Source organism: Nannospalax galili, unplaced genomic scaffold, assembly GCF_000622305.1.
Source record: "Nannospalax galili isolate Female #2095 unplaced genomic scaffold, S.galili_v1.0 scaffold312, whole genome shotgun sequence".
Lineage (NCBI taxonomy): Eukaryota > Metazoa > Chordata > Mammalia > Rodentia > Spalacidae > Nannospalax > Nannospalax galili.
Genome location: NW_008335967.1, coordinates 7695526 through 7715028, shown reverse-complemented (window position 1 = coordinate 7715028; position 19503 = coordinate 7695526). Strand labels below are relative to the sequence as shown.

Sequence of the window (19503 nt, the reverse complement as noted above, 5' to 3'; positions counted from 1 at the left end):
GGGCATAGGGTGGGGGTTTATTTACAGAAGAGTGGATGTAACCCCCCTACACACACATTTACAGCTGCGCGCTGTAAAGTCCACATGCAAATACTGATCCTGTGACTTCCTGAAAGCCACAGAAAATGGCGAGAGAGGTGCCTCATGGGGTCCTGGCTTAGCCCCTCCCCCACATCCAGCTAAGGTCTACTGATTGGATAGGAGGGGTAACTTGATCCATGGGTAATTGGTCAGTCAATATGCTCACTACAACAGAATGGTGCCCCAGATAGCACCCGTGTCCTGTTGTTGCTCACAGAGGGAGCAGAGGCTTCCACCATGCTGTCTGATAATGTTTGGCCTGCTTTTTGGCCTGCTTTTTGGAATACTTAAATCAGATAAGTAGCTCCTCAGTGTTTTGTTTTGAATTATATGTATGCATGTGTAGGTATAAGCATGTGCACATGAGTGCAGGCGACTACAGAGGCCAGAGGCAGTCTTGGATACCCTGAAGCTGGAGTTACAGGAAGTTGAAAGCCACCAACATGGCTGCTAGAACTGAACTCATGTTCTCTCCAAGAGCAGTACACCCTCTTAACTGTTGAGTCTTCTCTCTGGTCCTACTAGTGTACTTACTTTTTATTTTCAGACTCTTTGAACTTTTCAACCTTCAAAGGCATACTGTCAGACAGCAAGAACTGCTGTGGCCTAAACCAATCATTTATTCTTTTGTTTAGTTTTTATGAGACGGGGTCTCACTATGTAGCCATGGCTGGCCTGGTATTCAGAGATTCACCTGCCTCTGCCTCATGAGTGCTGGTATTAAAGGCTTCCACAACCACACTTAGCTCAACCATTTATTCTTTAAAAGTTCTGAGGAACTTCTGTAGCACTTCCTAGTAAAATACTGAAAATTATTTCAATTCCCTAATTTTCTTATTTTCCCCTAAAGCTGTCTGTGACTTATATTTGTACTTGTTAACACTTTAAAATAAAACACAAAATGCACCAATCTTGGAAATTAATATAACTAAAAAAGTGAATGATCTCTATAATGAGAATTATAAAATACTGACAAAAAAAGTTGAAGATGGAGGGTGTACATGTACGTACACACACACACACACACACACACACACACACACACACACGCAAAGTCAACTGAATTTTCACAGAGGCACCAATAACACACACCAGCAGTGACCTCTCACCAGGGTTCCTCTTTCCTCACATCCTCACCAGCACTTGCACTTGTCATTTTTCCTGACAAATAAATGCTGACCGGGGTAAGATGCATTTCCATGATGACTAAGGATATTGAACACTTAAAAATACTTATTAGCATTTGTATTTCTTCTTTTGAGAACTGTCTACTCGTTCATGAAGGAAAATCTCTTCAATAAATGACACTAGGAAAACTATATGCAGAATGACATTAGACCCAACAACATTCAGAATGGAAAAATGTATTTACTATAGTATTCATCCAGTAAGAAGCTAAAATCCATAATATATAAAGAGCTCAAAAATTTGCTAAATTTACTAGCAATAATACTCTAATTAAGGAATGGAAAATTAGCCAGGCATGGTGGCACACCTTTAATCCCAGTACTTAGAAGACAGAGGAAGGTCAAATGAGTGTCCTGAAATATTTTTCATGTCCTCAGAAATTTGAGTCTTAAATTTAAGTCTTTGATTTGTTTTCAGTTGATTTTTACATTTGATAAGAGGTAGGGGTCTAATTCCACTCTGAATATAAATATAGTTTTCCATGGCAGCCTAGTCTGCATGACAAGTTCCAGGCCGACCAGGGTTACACAGTGAGCCCCTGTCTCAAAAAACCTAAAAAAGAAATGGAAGTGACCTGAATAGATTTCTCAAAAAAAATAAATAAATATTAAATGTTCAGAATCACCAATCATCAAGGAAATGAAAATCAAAATTACAATGAGGTATCATTTCACTCCAGCTAACAACAACACACACAAAGAGTGATGTGAATATGAAAAGGGTACTGTCACATACTGCTGGTAGGAATGTAAATTAGTATAGCCACTGTAGAACACGGGATAGAATGTCTTCAGAAAACTTACTGAGCCTATAACTGGTATATATCCAAATGATATCCAAATGAAATGAAGTTAGTATGTCAAAGAAACAACTGCATCTCCAGATTCACCACAACACTACTCACTATAGCTATAGCTAAGAGTTGGGAATCCACTGAGGGTCTACTGACAGATGAGTGGATAAAGGAAATGTGGTACAGATACACAATTGAAATATTATTCAGCTCATGAAAGGAATAAATTTTTGTCATTTGCAGCAAAATAGATGGAACTGGAAATAAGTTAGGCACCAAAAGACTAGTATTGCACATTCTTATATAGAGACAATTATAAGAGAACAGAATAGTGGTTATCATTCAGAGCCTAGGAAGAGGGGAGGGCAGATGAGTAGACAGTGATTGAGGGACACAGGGGTACAACTACATACAAAGAAATTTTTTTTTTTATTTTCTGTAATCATGAAAAGGATTTTTGAATGTTCCCAACATAAGGAAATGATAGATGCAGTGATAGGCCAGTTACCTTGATCTGATTGCTACAAATTAATTGTATGTATGTACTGAAATGTCACATTCTATTCCATACAAAATTACTGCCTTTCAAGGAAAAAGTTTTTAATAAATTTTTTTTTCAGATCAAATACAAAACAAAATAAAACACATGTACAGAACCAAAGGTAATAAATGGAGGAAGGCATTTTCTCATACAGAATAAGTCAGTGTCCTAGCTCAGCTTTCAGAATAATTTAGCTACTAAGCTTAATGACATGAAAACAGGGAGAGAAAAAAATAAGGTTTAGTAAATACTAATATAAATTATAAGTTGTTTTAACAATCCAAAACAATGCAAGCCACGATCAATTCAGGAGGTACCAAGTTATATTTCAAATCAAGTTTAAATATATTTATCTGATTTTTGGCTTCATCAATATAACTTATGAAAGCTCACAGAATTTCAGGGCTGGAGAGATGGCTCAGTGGTTTAGAGTACTGGTTACTCTTGCAGAGGACCTGGGTTTGGTTCCCAGCAATACTACTCATACACATAAAGTAAAAATAATAAATAAAATATTTCTTAAAGAGTTTATAGAATTCCAGAGAAAACATTTAGCTTGAGAACAACTATTATATCTAAATTATTTCACATGAGCATATATACAATGACATGCACTATCTAAAAGTGACACTTATGGGACTGGAGAGATAGTTCAGTGGTTATGAGCACTAGCTGCTCTTGCAGAAGACCTAGGATGGCAGCTAACAGCCATCTGTAATCCATTTCCACAGCTCCAGGAGATCTGATGCCAACACCCTCTTTTGACCTCCATGGGCACTGCATGACATGGGTGAACTTACATACATGCAGGCAATACACTCATTCACAAAACAAAAATTTTTTAAATATTAAAAAAAAATAATAAAATAAAAGTGACACTTACTTTGCTGGGAAGAGTCCTGGGAGTTCGTGTGATCCAGGATGTACCATCTGGTCGAACAGTTTCACACTGAGGTTCATGGTTTTGTATTCCACCTTCACTGCTTTTTACAGTCTTTTTCCCATCGAGGGATACATAGCCATTGTCAGTCTCAGTTGATTTATCAATTGAGTTCTTTGATTTCTTTGACCTAAAAACAATGCATATAGAAACATGTTATATGGGTTTAGGTTATTGTGGATGGGTTACTGACAGAAATTATGATCTGTTGGTTAATTACATTTAGTATTTTTCAGAATTTTAATGAACTACTCTTTTTTTTTTTACAATAAACGAAAAACATTAACAGATAAAATGAACATTCAAATTAAAATACTAGTTTGGTTTATTGCAGATTTTGAGGTCTTACAAAATTCTGAAAGATAAATCCTAAAAAAAATACTTTATTTGTTATTTTTATTTTCTGTGTATCCATGTATTGCCTGAATGTAGATAAGTGCACCCGTGGTATGCAATGCCTGCGGAGGACAAAGAGGCTATCAGATCCCCTGGAACTGGAGTTATGGATAGTTATGGACCTTTCATAATACAAAAATATATGAAAAAGGAAAGTTTCAAAAGGTTATAAATACTGGCAAAAGTAAAAATGAAGATTATAAAATGTAAGATACTTCTTTCACACACTGAAAAAATCTCCGAAAAAAATCAATAAGCAGCTAATAACCTAAAAGGTGAGAACTGTAGAAACTATATATTATATATATAGAAATAATACTTTAAAATATTTATTTTTTATTTTATGTGTATGAGTGTTATGTCTGCATGTAGGTGAGTGCACTGGTGTCATGCAATGCCTGTCGAGGACAAAAGAGGCTGTGGGATCCCCTGGAACTGGAGTTACAGACAGTTGTTAGCTGCTATGTGGGTCCTGGGATTCAAAACCAGGTCTTCTGCAAAAACAGTCAGTGTTCTTAATCGTTAAGCCATCTCAGCCCGAAAATAATACTTTTTTTAAATGAGCAAATGCTTAAGGAATCTTAGAGAAAACAAGTAAGTGAACATGGCTATCCAAAAGAAAGTGTTAGAAGAAATACAATGTTAATATAAGCCTCACAAAAATGTGCTCCATGCAGATTAAGTCCATCATAAAATATAGTTTATGTAGTTTTTTTTTTCTTTCCTTTTTGTGAGACAGTCTCATTATGTAGTCCCTGGCCTGGAACTTGCTATGTAGACCAGGCTAACTTTGAACTCACAGAGATCTGCGTGCTTCCCCAAGTTCTGGGATTAAAGGAGTGCCCCACCATGCCCAACCATAAAATGTAATTTAAAAGCCATTTTATTTAAATACCCCCCCTTGAATTTTTCCTAGACCATATTTTTGAAGAAAAGAAAAATAAAATTAGTATGCTGCCTTGTTTTAACGTCTTCTATTTTTAACACCAGTGACTCAGGTCTATGGGAATCTGTGTCTAAGACTGAGCAGAGGGTGAACAAAAGGACACATGTGACAAGAAAGAGGAGGTGACTTGGGTCGGGGAACCAGGATAGAAGGGGGTGGGGCAATGGGCGGGAAGGAGAATTTACTAATATCTTGTTTGAAAATGCCATAATGATACCTAATACCTTGTATGCTAGCTTAAAAGTCTTTTAATTAATAAAAGTTCTTTTAAAAAGAATTGAGTAGAGCCTTAGAACTCACCTATTCTAAATGCCGATTTTGGAATCAAGGATTAACACAGACATTGTAACTGAAATGCCACAGCCAGTTCCAAACCAGCTGGGCACTACAACACAAATATGCAGACACTAACTGTGGGGTTATTTATTTTCTCCGTAGTACTTCCAAGTATCAGGAAACTGACTATGAGGATTGGTCAAAGCACAGAAAGATTTATCTTATACAAAGAAGCCCCTGTATTAGTCACTTTTCTGTTGCTGTGATAGAAACACTGACCCAAGCAATTTATAGAAGGAAGAGTTTATTTGAGCTTATGGTTCCAGGGGAATTACAGTCCATCTTGGCAGGGAGGCATGGCAGCAGAGGTGGCTGGAGGAGGAGCGGAAGCTAAGCTCTCACATCATCACTTAGGAACAGGAAGCAAGAGGGCGACTGGAGATCTGGCAAGGCTTAAGAACTCTGTAAGCCCACCCCCAGTGACATGCTTCCTCCAGGACAGCCACACCTAAAACCTCTTAAAACAGTGCCATCATTGGGGACAAAATGTCCAAACACTTGGAGCCTATGGGGGACATTTTCATTCAAACCACCATAGCCCCTCTCCTTCCTGCAGAGATTCTGTAGAGCTCCAGTGCTCTACAGTTATTCAGAACACATTCACAGAACTGCAAGACTCAGAAGCCCAGTCTCTTAACTCTTTCCCCAGAGACATGGGGAAACCGTGAGAACAACGGGACTCAAAATAAAGACAATCAGAGTGGCAGAGAAATAGAAAGAGGAGATTATAATGGAAAGGAGATTGGGTGAAAACAGAAAGCAAAGGGCACAAAGGTACCTTGTGACCTTCTTTGCCTGGGGAAGAACATTCATTATTAACTGTTTCCTTTACTTCTCCTCTGAACATTGTGCAACATGTGGATGGTGGGGGGGGGGGGTAAAGGTCCTTGATATCTTGGAATTCAAAGAAACTCAAGAGTAGTATGATGGAAAGGCATTTATGAAGGCTCATGACTGGACTGAGAAGGAAAAGGAGGATACGTGAAGTAAAGGAGGACTAGAAATGCTAGTAGGTACATTAATCAGACAGAAAATCCAGAGAAACTTGCACGAGAAGACAGAAAATCCTAAGAGCAGAAGGCAACTGAAAACAAAGGCTTGGACGCCAGCAGTCAAGGAAGAAACTGGCAGAAATTTGGGAAAATGCAGAGTGAAGTAGAGCTCTCGTAAGACCTGAGTGAAAAGATCTTTCAAAGTATTTTGTCTAAGAAGAATGCATTCTTTCCTTAGCAGTACAGGGCAAAGACTATGCCAAAGTAAGGAAGAGCACTAGCGACACTCTGTATGATTCCTTCCAGCTACTTCCCCTCCTGATCTCTGCTTCCTTCTAGTCTTTGAGCTGTTTTTTTCTCAGAATCCTTCTGACACTCTGAGGACACATGAACAGTAAGTCACCAAGCTAGATGTTTCTTATTAACCAACAGCATATTAAGTCACAAAACTAGCTATAATGGCAAGAAGAAAATACTAAATTTAAGCAGAGCCCTCAGAGCTAAAAATACAAACAGACAGTCTGGCTCTTGAAAGACTGAAATAGTACAGCAGGGGAAGCTAGCAACAATCAGTGGTAGTCCATCTGAGGACAATGTAAGGACAGAATGCTCTATGCAGCCTGGTAGGATTAGGAGGCAGGCTACACACAGATGATTCATGGCATAAGCAAACACTGAAAATAATGTTCTTCAGGGTTTTCATTGATTAAAAAGATACAAAAATCTGAAAAATAGAATGTACTATTGGTATCAGAGCTTAATTGGAGCTATCACTGAAAATTCATGGCTAGCACATTTACATATGTAAACAGGTACAGAACTGTACCTATTTTACATACATAATATGAATACTTTATCTAGATAGGCTCAAAGTTGAATAACATACACAAAACTCTCTAGCCACTGTGCCAGCACCCCAACAGCAGCTTGAACCCAGATTTTGTTTTCTGAGTTCCATTCTCCTTGAAGAAATGGGTGGTTCCAGGGCTAGAACAGAAGAAGTACAAGCTGAACCTGGAACATTTCGTGTGTTAGAAAGTAAAGAACTCAAAAAGTCAAACAAATCACCGAAATATGTCACTAGATAAAAAATAAAATAGAAATTGAAACAAGTAAGGGAAAGCATCACCTTGAAGCAAAATGCCAACTAATAAATGTAAGAAGGAATGATGGAGTTGGAAAAAGCACCATGTGGAAACCGTCATAATAATTCAAATAAAATCAAAAGTCATTTAACCAAGAAAGTGAAAGCTGCAGGAAAAAGGTAACTATCATGTCCCATGCCCTGTGTGACCTTTGCCCTCCCCTGCCCTTTGCAATACCTTCCGTCCCCTGGTGGTATTCATTTTTCATAGTCTCTACCCACTCTTACAACCCCTTTTTTACATGCATACATCTTTAAAAGTTGGAATCCACAAGGTAGAGAGAACGGGAGATTTTTATCTCTGACACTGGATCATCTCACTCAGCACAATCCTTTCTAGAGACATTCATTTTCTTCTAGATTTCATAATTCATTTTTGCATAAGAATTGAATAAAAATTCCATGATGTATATGTGCCACATTTTCACTATCCATTCTTCTATCCCTAGATAGACATCTAGGCTAGCTCCATTCCTACTACTGTGAACAGTGCAACAATAAATATGGATGTACACGTACATATCTTTGTGATAGGACACAGAATCCTTTGAGTACATACCCAGGACCCATGTAGCTGGGTCATACCATAGGTCTATTTTTAATTTTTGAGGAGATTCTATCCTGATTTCCATAGTAGCCGCACTACTTTACACTCTTATCAGCAGAGAATAAAAGATCCTCTCTCTCCACAACTTTATAAGCATTCATTTATTGTCATTTATTTTCTTGATAACAGTCATTCTGACAAGGGTGAGATGGAATCTCAAAGTGGTTTTAATTTTCATTTCTCTGGTGGCTAAAGATGTTGAGCTTAAATTTAAAAATTATTGGCCATTTTTCTTCTTTTGAAACTATCTGTCCATTTATTAGCCATTTACTGATTGGCAATCTTATGTCTTTGGTTTGTAGTTCTTCATATACTCTAACTATCAGCCCTCTGTCTGAGGTACAGGTAGGTAGCAGGGATTATAGTTTCTTTTGCTGGAAGAAAATGTTTTAATTTCAAGCGGTCCCATTTGTTGATTCTTGGGAGGATTTAAAGAAATGACCTTATCCATTTTCCAAGAACTATCCTTCTTGTAAGACTATGACAGTAGCCAATCCTTGTTTAAACTCACTTTCAAGAGCTACCTGCAATATGAGGGATGTCTCCCTGACTCTCCTTCCACAGGATATTCTGTCCACATTTACATTGTGTTTTAGTAGAGTAGAACTGTGATTCATTTCTCCTAGTCCATCAGTTTCAGTGTTTTATTCACAGTATGTAGCATACTGCCTCATCTATGACAGGTACTTATTAAATGTTTATTTTTATTAAGAAAACTGTTATTTTCTGAGTTCCATTTTCAAAAAAAAAAATATGTGCAGGGAACCAATGTATAATCTTATTGTTATAGCCAAGGCTTAGTTTTATAAATGCCTACCCCTTTCAATTTCTAGATGGCAGAACCTGTGTACAATTTTCTACAGAGTATCATGATTGACATTCACAATGAAGCAGTCCCATGTCAAAGCTCCTCAGGTAGAAAAGACACTTAGAAATACATTAGTTTAATACCTTTAATTGAATTAAATATATTCTACACTGAAATAAATCATTGTTATTATATTTTCCATATAGAAAACTTGGGCCAAAAACTTAACACAACTTTTAAAGAACTTGCTTATAAAATTTCAAATGTATTAAACATGAAAAGAAGTCTGTTCAATTGGACCCATTTGCGCTACCAGTGATCTACGATTGTAAAATGCAGTGTTCTAGCAACTTAATGTGTTATCTAGCTGTGCCCATGGGTATTCCTAAAACTCTAAGATATACTGACAAGTAAACCTCTCCTAGTCTTGTTTGTAGACGAAAGCTGAATTCCAGTTCATAGCTTAAATGGCTCAACTATTTAACCAGTCAGCGAAAGTAAAATTTTAATGCTTATCCCAAAATTTTTGGTGGGACTGAACTTACGTGGTATACACCACTCTGTGATGAAAATCAATGTACTACTAAATCTTTAACTTTCACTTTAGTATTATAAACAATAAATACAGAGGCACAAATCTCCACATACCTACCCGCCTTGCAGTGGCAGATATCTAACCCAGGACCCCTTGCTTATGCTAGGCATGTTCTACCACTGAGCAACACTGCAGGCCCTAGACAGAAATCTTAAAAGTAGATCAACATATAAACTAACGTGTGATCCAGTTTTATTCTGTTATCTGTTGTTATATTTTGTATTTTTTTTATCTTTTTGAGACAGGGTCTCCCTATAACCCAAGCTGACCTGGAACTCGCTATGTAGACCAGGCTGCCCTTGAACTCAGAGATCTGCCTGCTGCTGCCTCCCAGGTGCTGGGATTAAAGGTGTATACCACCATGCCTGGCTTTAGTCTGCTATCTGTTATGAACTCACCAAATCTATTTCTATAATTAAGTTCTCTACTCAAAAAACAGAAGTATAATTCTATTTGTTGGTCTGCTTTTTAGAGATATTATGATAGTCAAATCTTAACGGACATGAAAGAAAACAAGATTTATCTGAATTCTAACAGGTCTAATATTGAAAAAATACATAATCAAAACCTAACTCTTCCTACTTAATCTTTTCTTTTAAAAAATATTTTATTATTTTATTTCATGTGTATGAGTATTGCCTACATGTATGTAAGTGCATCTGTGTCATGCACTGCCTGCAGAGGTCAGAAGAGGGTGTTCTTAACCACTGAGCCATCTCTCCAGCCCTCTTTTTTTTAAATTATTATTTTTAAATTTAAAAAGCCAGTGAGTAAAAGATGTGTATTTTGGTGAGCTAGGATGTTAATTTTTTGAAAGTCAGCTGAAGGACAATTAGACAGCACAGAGACCACAAGATGCACTGACACCCCCCCAATATGATTTTTGTTACTTTTTATCTTTGAGTGGGGTTTGTTTGGGGGGTTTAGTTTTGGTTTCAGTAGACCTTCAATTTGCACATTTGGAGGTATGAGCATCATTGTTTTGTTCTGAAGAGGAGTTCCTGATGGTGTCCCCATCCCCACCGCCACCCCCCAAATTGACTTTAGATAGAAAATTTGGTGCTTTTGAGAGTTTAAGAAAAAGTGAATTAGCAGTGCTTCAATTAAAATGACAAAAAAGATCCAAAAAAAAAAAAAAAGTGAGATAAGAGAATATAGTCCAAGTTTAAAAACAAAACAGGAGTGGATAAACCCACACCAAAGGGCATTTAGGAACACAGATTTGACTCTACAGGCACAAATATAAGAGCACATAAAACTGGTTGGGGTAGTAATGAGGTACATATAGGGAGGAGAACCTAAACCCAATCAAAATCAAAATACATTGTACGAAATTCACAAAAATTCAATTTTAAAAAGAGTTAAAAAAAATTCAGCAAATAACACAAACAAATCACCTTTCAAGGAACAATGGGCAATTGGAGTACCTGCCACCTTACAGCCAACCACTGAAAATTGGGACATAGTTACTAAAATTTTTCATCAGTGAAAATATGCCCAGATCTGTTTTCTCAGTTGATTACTATAATTCATGATAAACCTTATCCTAAGAGCACAAATACAAACGGATGAAACAATTACATTAGTGAAGTAGTTAGCCCGGTGACAGAATTCACAGTGACTGCAGCATCCCTTTTCTTCAGGTACTAATTAAGCACTTTCAGATACTCCCATTATGGCTTTCTAACTAGCTTCAAATTTATTACATGCATATGTAAACTAGTAACATTAACTCTGAACTGTTTTGAATTAAGTGTTCAAAGTAATAATAATATTGAGTTACCTTTATTTTTGAAGTCTGTTATAATTATTTTTTCCTGTTTGGTAAATCTTCATTGATGATATTAAAAAAAAAGAACTTTATACTATACCATGTATTTTATTCACCTAAATCACATGATTATTTCAGTTAATTTGGATAATTAAAGCACACTTAAAAGAAAAAAATACATAACTTACATTAAGAATTAAAGCAAAATTTGACCTATAATGTGGATAAAGATAATGAACTAATTAACAGAAGGAAAATAATACTTAGGAAAATTAAAAGAAACCCAAATCAAGAAGTCCTAACTAAATATACTTTGCTAGTATATACTCACTCTTATGCAGATGTATTTACACATAACCCAAAATACACTGTATGCTATTTCTCCTCAACCTAGAGCACTAAAATTTGGTAAAACAAATTCTGTAATGAGAATGCAAAATTGAAAGTCATTAATATTCATTATGAGAAGCAGAAATATCAGAAAAAGAATATTGAATCTCTATGTTATAGAAAGCCCTGAATAAATACAAACCCTGATAAAAAGAAAGCAGCATGCCAGAGATCTCTGAAGATAGCACCAACACTGTAAGAGGTGCCTGCACCATGGCTCTGCACTGCTCCCTCCTGTGTGTTATCTGTGGTACTGGAACCATCTCCTTCCCTATGTACTTCCAAATGGGCCGCTTTTCTTAATTTCCTTCATCAGAAAAGATTAAGAGTCTATTCAGTTTTAAAGTTTTAACAACCACATTCTCAGTAGTACATTCAAAATTTTATAAAACACAGGAACTTTTTATTTAATACACAATAAAATTCAAATTTAATGGATAAAATATTACAAAAATATTACAGTGCATATTCAAGCTCAATTTCTATAAATACAAAGGTATTGTTCTTGTTCATACTTACACTGATGGTCAATGGACACAGTATTATAAGGGCCATAGTGGAGAGATATTTATAAAAGCATCTCTTCCCTATTTGAATGTTATTTCTCTGAAGATGAAGAAAAATTTAGATTGGAGAGAATTATAACCTAATTGATAAAGTTATTTACCTAATATAGATATTATCTTTCAAAAATGAAATTGACTTAAATCTCAATATCCCAAAATTATAAATATCACAATCTCTTGGTAACAATACTCAAAAGAGAGTTTGCTCTAAAACATCTGCAAAACCGAGGTCTACTGTGCTTAAGAGTTAGTGAGACTTGTTACGTTTACTATCAGTATGCAGTACTAACGGCTTTGAACAGCACTTAATAAACAGACTAGCTAGATTAGCTATTTTTCTTGGTTCTTATTTTTGCCAAGGAATCTTAGAAATAGAAGGTTTTTCGGAGTCATATGACTTAGCATCAATTCCCTGTATTGGTATTAGGTGACCAGAAATGAACTTCAAGAAAGAAAAAAAATATTACAGCTACAACAACAAAAGCTCAAGGTATACGGCATGGAAGTGATCTTTAAGCAAATAAATATAGAAAACAAATCTGGTAATTGTTTCTGGAGCTTAGTGTTTTACACGAAAGAGCAACATTTTTAATATTTTATTTATTATTTTTATTTTATGTGTATGAGTGTATTGCCTGCATGTATGTGAGTGTACCCTCCCTCGTGCAATGCCGCAGAGGTCAGACAAGGGCTTCGGTTTCCCCTGGAACTGGAGTTAAGGACGGTTCATAGCCGCCATGTGGGTGCTGGGAATTGAACCTGGGTCCTCTGCAAGAGCAGTTGGTGCTCTTAACTGCTAAGCCATCTCTCCAGCTCCAACTTTTTAAAATAACATTTATACTCTATGAAGGTAAGAGCAGTTAGGAACAATTCTGGATGGTTACAGACATCCACAAAAAGATCATTTCTGATAGGCAGTACCTTCTTCTTTTACCGCCTGTGCTTAGAGGAGGTTTGGGTGTTCTTGTTGAAACAATCTGGCAATGCACAGTCCCCAAAAGCAGCATCAGCCATACTGGTCCAATCACTTCGGTGAGAGGTATGCTGTGTGGACTAGGAGCGGAACAGAATAATACTATTGCAGCAACTACAAATAGGGAAAGAAAATATATTTCATTACAGAGTTGATAATCATTTTTATAAAACTTAAAAAATTGTTCCTGTATTACTTTTTACTAGAATCTTTTTCTATACCTAAAATGAACTTAATATGTTACTCTATGATGCCAGGCATGGTGGCACATGCCTTCAATCCCAGTACTCTGAAGGCAGAGCTCTGTGAGATCAAGTCCAGCCTGGTCTACATAGTGAGTTCCAGGCCAGCCAAGACATAGTGAAACCCCACCTCGAAAAAGAAAAAGAAAGCCAGGCGTGGTGGCATGCGCCTTTAATCCCAGCCCTGAGGATGGCTAGCCTGGTCTACATAACAAGTTCCAGGCAGGCTGGGACTAGGGAGGCCCTGTGAAAAGAGAAAGAAAGTGTTTTTTGATATAAGCTCTTTAGACTGTTTTATTTGCTACTGCCTAACCATGGTATTTGGTAATGTGTTCTTGGAACAACAACAAGAAAAAAAAAAAAAAAAACCCACTCAACTCTAAAGTACACACACTCAAACATGTAATAAAAATCTGGGGGCTGGAGAGATGGTTCAGCAGTTAAAGAGCACTGGCTGTTCTTGCAGAGGACCTGGGTTCGGTTCCCAGCACCCACTTGGCAGCTAACAACTGTCTGTCACTCTAGTTCTAGGGAATCCCACACCCTGTTATGATCGCCTCGGGCACTGAATGACACAGGTACACTCAATTACATGCAGGCAATAGACTCATATACATAAAAATAAAATAAAAAAGAAAACTGGATGACTTCAAATCTAAACTGATTTCTCGTTAGATCATAATCGGAAGAGCCACACTAATTTCAAGTACATTTATTTATTCTGTTGTCTTACAAATAATGAAGTGTTCTGGTAAGTGTCCAATATAATAAGGCTACAAAAAGTTTGCTAAGACCTTTTTTGTGGGACACAGGTACTCATTTATCACAGGTTGGCCATGAATTCACAAGTAGACAAGAGTGACCTTGAACTTCTAATTCTGCTGTTTCTATTTCCTGAGTGGTGGGATCAGCAGTGCATCATCATCATCCTCATCATCATCCCTAGTTTATGTGATGCTGATTGAACACAGGGCTTTGGGCATGTGCTAGGCAAGTATTCTACCATTTAAGATTATAAACATAAATCTACTTGGACATAGTCCCCAGGAAAATCACCAAACAGTCATCAATGCTAAGCATTACAACATAAAGGGGAAAGCTTACTTCTCCCTGTCTTACATAGTTTAGACTTTCTGGACATAAAACCTTTACTTTTATCTATCAATGAACAGGGCTATTTATCACACTTCATGTACAGATACAATCTCAGTTTGCCACAACATGAGAAACTCTGGGCATAGGAGTTAATAAAAAGGTATTTATACGACTTAAACGGGTGAAGAAATTTTTTTCCTCCCCTCCCCATCCTTTTTATCCTTTTTGTTGTTACTGTAGTGCCAGGGTCTCATTCTGTAACCCAAGCTAGCCCGGAATTCACTATGCAGCCCAGGCTGGTCTAAAACTAATGGTAAGCTTCAGCCTTCTCAGCACTAGGATTACAGGCATAAGTCACCACATCTGCTTCAAGCAAAATCTTCTATAGGGATTAATGCAGGTACTTGGAAAAAAAAAAAATCCATTCTCCTTAGAGCACAAACACAAAGACCCATGAAAACACGAAACACAGGAAACTGCCAGGAGCTGCCTCGGTTACTACCCAGAAAGAGCCAATTCATTTCAACAACAGAAGGATCAGCTTCCTTAAAACAATTAGAAAGTTTATAATATTTAATTTCATGCATTCTAATATCAATCACAAGAAAGTAATCAATAGTACAAGAAAAACTTCATAAACAAAGGTTGACTTCAGCATTAATTATAATAGCTAAAGACAGCAAAGAGTTTTTACACCCAAAAATGACAGAAGGTATTTTTCTAGTAATTTAAAATTACATATAAATATTCTGATACATTTTATAATATTAAGCAAAAATAATATACAATCAACTATAAAATATACTCTCAACCATATAAAATTGGAGAAAGTAAACCTAAAAGCAAGACAAAAGGTGGTTTCTTTGATTGTTTCTGCTTTAGGTGTTCCTAGATTTTCCAATTTTATTTTTGCCATGAACATATACTATATCTTTTTTAAAAGATTTTATTTTAAGTTATGTGTATATATGTGTATCTGGTTATGGGTATGAGTGCAGGGTCCCAAGGAAGACAGAGGCATCAGAATCCCCTGGAACTGGAGTTATGGGTTGTTGTGAGCTACCCAATTTGGTTGCTGGGAATCGAATTTGGGTCCTCTGAAGAGCAGCAAGTGCTCTTAACTGACAAGCATATCTCCTGCCTGATACAATATATATTTAATGAGAAAAAAAAATGAGGCTTGGGTGTGACTCAGTAGTAGGGCACTTGCCCAGCATATGCAAGAACCTGGGGTCAGTCTCCAGCAATGAAACATAAACCTGGAAAACAAACACACACCATCACAAAATCCTCAGAATGTGTGTGTGTTTGTCCCCACCCTACCTCTTTTCTTTGATGTATATGTTCTTCCTTAAAAGGAACAACTTTAAATGAATGCCTTTAATTTTTACTATATTTTCATTTATTTAAAAGATCACTCAACATAAGATCTGTTGATAAAACAAGTAAATAATCATTTAGGATTAAAATTATTTTTTTTTTATTAAAAAAGTAATATTGCCGGGCGTGGTGGTGCACGCCTTTAATCCCAGCACTCGGGAGGCAGAGTCAGGCGGATCTTTGGGAGTTCGAGGCCAGCCTGGTCTACATAGTGAGTTCCAGGACAGCTGGAGCTACAAGGGAGACCCTGTCTCAAAAAAACCAAAATAAATAAATAAATAAATTAATTAATTAATTAAAAAAGTAATATTAAAAATGCTGGAAGGGCATCAACTAAACTAATTGATTTGTTAATAGAATGGAACACAAGCTGTTTCTTCTGCAGCTTCCACTCTTGAGGTGTAACTATTGGATCACACTGAATGCTGTTGCTATGACTGTACTAGAATGTTGAAAGGCAGTGTAACAGTCAGGGCCATGGAGTCAGAATGTTTAGACTTGAACACCAGGCGACTATACAGCCTAGATCCTTAGGTCTTTCAGGTGCGGTATCGATAAGGCTACATGAAACAATAGCACTTCCACTTCATTGGGTTATTATGAAAATTAAAGAATCTGAGAAAGCACTTCAAAGAGTATGGAATATACAAAGTTGTAACATAAAATGAGACAGCCTAGATCACAGTTGAAAAAGACATAGAAAAATAAATCACATTTTAGTCAGGAAAAAATTGAGTTGCATAGGTGGTATATAAAAAAAGATTTGCCAGACATGAAGGCACACAGCTATACTCTGAGCATTCAGGAGGCTCAAGCAGGAAGATCCTGATGTCAATGCCAGCATAAGCTACAGCAAGTCTGTGTCTTCAAAAAAAGGGGCAAGGCTGGTGTATATGGATGTGTGGTGGGTACAAAAGTTTTTGTCTAAATAAAATATTTATTTATTTATGTATTTATTTAGTGTGTATATGTTAGTGTATACACGCATGGCACAGAATACATGTGGAGGTCAGAGGACAACTTTCTGAAGTTCCTCCTCTGCCATGTGAGCCCCAGGGACCTAACTAAAGTTGTCAGGCTTGGTGGCAGCTCCTTTACCCACTAAGCCATCTCACCAGCCCTCAAACTTTTTAATACCTAAGTAGTTTCATGCCTCCTTAACACATCCATGCTCATTTTCATAACAGCAGCAGGGAGTACATGTTTAGAACAAAACCTTAATAACCCTATAATTATAACATTCTTAAAAGTTAAGAGTAAAATTAATTTCCATACCTTGAAGAAGATAAAGGACAAGCAGCCAAGAAAAGATGACTTTTGACGTTACTTGTAACCACCACCGAAAGAAAAAGGGAAAAAATACAACTCGAACAATTCCTTTTCTAGTCAGAGAAGTCCAAGGACTTTCAGGCTTTGCCTTAGCAAATGCAGATCCTGGGAGAAAAAGTAAAGTATAATGGAAGATTCCATTTATTCTCTGCTATTCTACAAGTATGGAATACTCATTTTCCAGAGCACTCTTCCATGCTACCATACAAACTCAGGTACCTTGAAAAAGATTAGCTGAAATATCAGAATTTCTTCCAAACATTACATAAAAATAAGACAGCATTCAAATGTCAATTCATTTGGAATTATAATTTACAAGGTTGGGGAAATGGCTCAGTGAGCAAAACCCTTGCTGCAGACTAGAATCAGACCAGCACCCATATAAAAGCTAGGCAGCAGCTGGCCAGACTGCAATCCCAGTGGTCTTAGAAGTGAAGACGGAGTTGTTGGGGGCAAACTGGCTAGCTACACCAGCAAATCAGAAAGTTCCAGGATAAGCCAGAGACATCTTGTCTCAGTAAATAAAGTAGAGAGCAACTTAGGAAGACAAGGTCAGTCTCTGGCCTCCCTACCACACATATGCAAACACACATAAGCACATGCACATACACCACACATCCAAATACGAGAGAAATTACAAAGTACTTTCTAAAAGTTTTATTTCAATTTTTGATATTATAAATATTTGTTGTTTTTCTGAGATAGTGATTTTATGTAGGCCAAGTTTTATTTCAATTTTTGACATTATAAATATTTTTGTTGTTTTTCTGAGACAGTGATTTCATGTAGGCCAGGCTGGCTTTGAACTGTGTCATCAACGATGGACTTGAACTCCCAATCCTTCTGACTCTACCTCCCAAGCATTTGGAATTACAGTATGTGCCACCACGCCCATCTATAATTTAAATTTCATATGAAGTCCTTATAGCTTGCTGTGCAAACATGAGCTGTTATTCTCTCATATTTATTCCTTGGGATTACATCTCAAAGTAGGAAAAACTAGTCAATGTTTCTATTTTTTTTCTTTATGTTATTCCTGTCCTCATGTAGGATAGTATTTCTTTTATTCTACAAATGTACACATCTGAACTTTTTTTAATTGTTTCTTTGAGATCAATGCTTACTTGTATTAGGCATTTACTTATCTAAAACTCACCTCTTACAAGATCAACATCAATGAGGTCTGGTTTCACATGTGCTGTTTTCTTTGGTTTATTCCTTAACCCCTGCAATATATTAAAAGTAGCACTGGAGCTCTCTATATATTTTATTTTAATACAGAATAGAAAAAAAATCCCACAAAAATCAACTTCAGAACATTTCAATTTAAAATAAAATCTTTAAGTAATATATTAAACAAAAAGATATATTAAGAAATATGTTACAAATAGAACACAATTACAGCATTATAATAAATTTTATTACTTTCTAAAAGGAATGTTTAGGGATACATATAGCATGCAAAGCCTGTGTATTACTGATGATAAACTAATAGAAAGATTGTCATACACCAAGCACATTGGGCATACAGCCTAAATTGTCCAGCTAACTGCATTGACCTTAGATTGGTAATGAGTTGGGGTGCAGTGGTCCCAAAGGCACTCAAGATGTGATGCTGGAGGTATTACTGCAGAAAGCAGTGGATCACAGAGCTTAGGACCAGACAAGAATGCAAACTTCTCAGCAGATGCTAGCATGTAGGTGATAACAGCTGAACCCTCAGGAAGATGATACACATCTCAAGACTGCCAACTGTTTCTGTGCACACCACTAACCAGACCATAATGTCATCTCAGAACTTAGATGCCAGAAGAGAAGGCAGAGAAAGCCATTTTCACAGATTGAATTCATGTAAAATTGAAATTACTGAACATTAATTAATATTACATTTCTGCTATCACTGTAGAGAGTGGGGTTGGAGGGGAAAAAACAGTGGGGGAAAATTAATTGCATTATTATTTAAGACTAATATGTTAAAAATTGGGAGAACTTAGCCGGGTGTAGTGGCGCATGCCTGAGTTCAAGGCCAGCCTGGTCTACATAGTGAGTTCCAGGACAGCTGGGGCTACAGGGAGACCCTGTCTCAAAAAGACCAAAAAAAAAAAAAGAAAAAAAAAAGAGGGGGGGAGAACTTAAACAGAAGTCCTCAGGAGGTGAGAGATGACATAAGAGTTTAGATGATTTTTACTTAATTAAACAAGAAAATGTGCAGTAAATCCTTTCTTTGGTCCTAATCCAAGAAACAATGACCCCCAAAGCTTAAAACTGTTCAAGAGGGCAGCAGTTAAGGTCAGCGTTACCAGAGATATCTAGGCCAAAAATATACACTCTATCAAGATGCAATTAGTCTCTGAACCCCTTCATATACTCTGTCTGTTTGAAGTTCTCCC

At 36.7% G+C, this 19503-nt stretch overlaps 1 protein-coding gene across 3 annotated transcripts in view; it reads right to left on the bottom strand.

The window, feature by feature from the left end:
- Positions 1-19503, bottom strand: part of Phtf2 (putative homeodomain transcription factor 2) — a 139284-nt gene that overhangs the window by 33843 nt on the left and 85938 nt on the right. For all 3 annotated transcript variants that reach the window (XM_008830781.3, XM_029562366.1, XM_029562365.1), the window contains 5 exons: positions 18270-18339; positions 17060-17218; positions 13016-13181; positions 11671-11835; positions 3487-3673 (listed from right to left, as the gene is read on the bottom strand). In XM_008830781.3, the coding sequence (XP_008829003.1) occupies positions 3487-3673; positions 11671-11835; positions 13016-13181; positions 17060-17218; positions 18270-18339 (747 nt within the window). The remainder of the gene's footprint in view (positions 1-3486; positions 3674-11670; positions 11836-13015; positions 13182-17059; positions 17219-18269; positions 18340-19503) is intronic.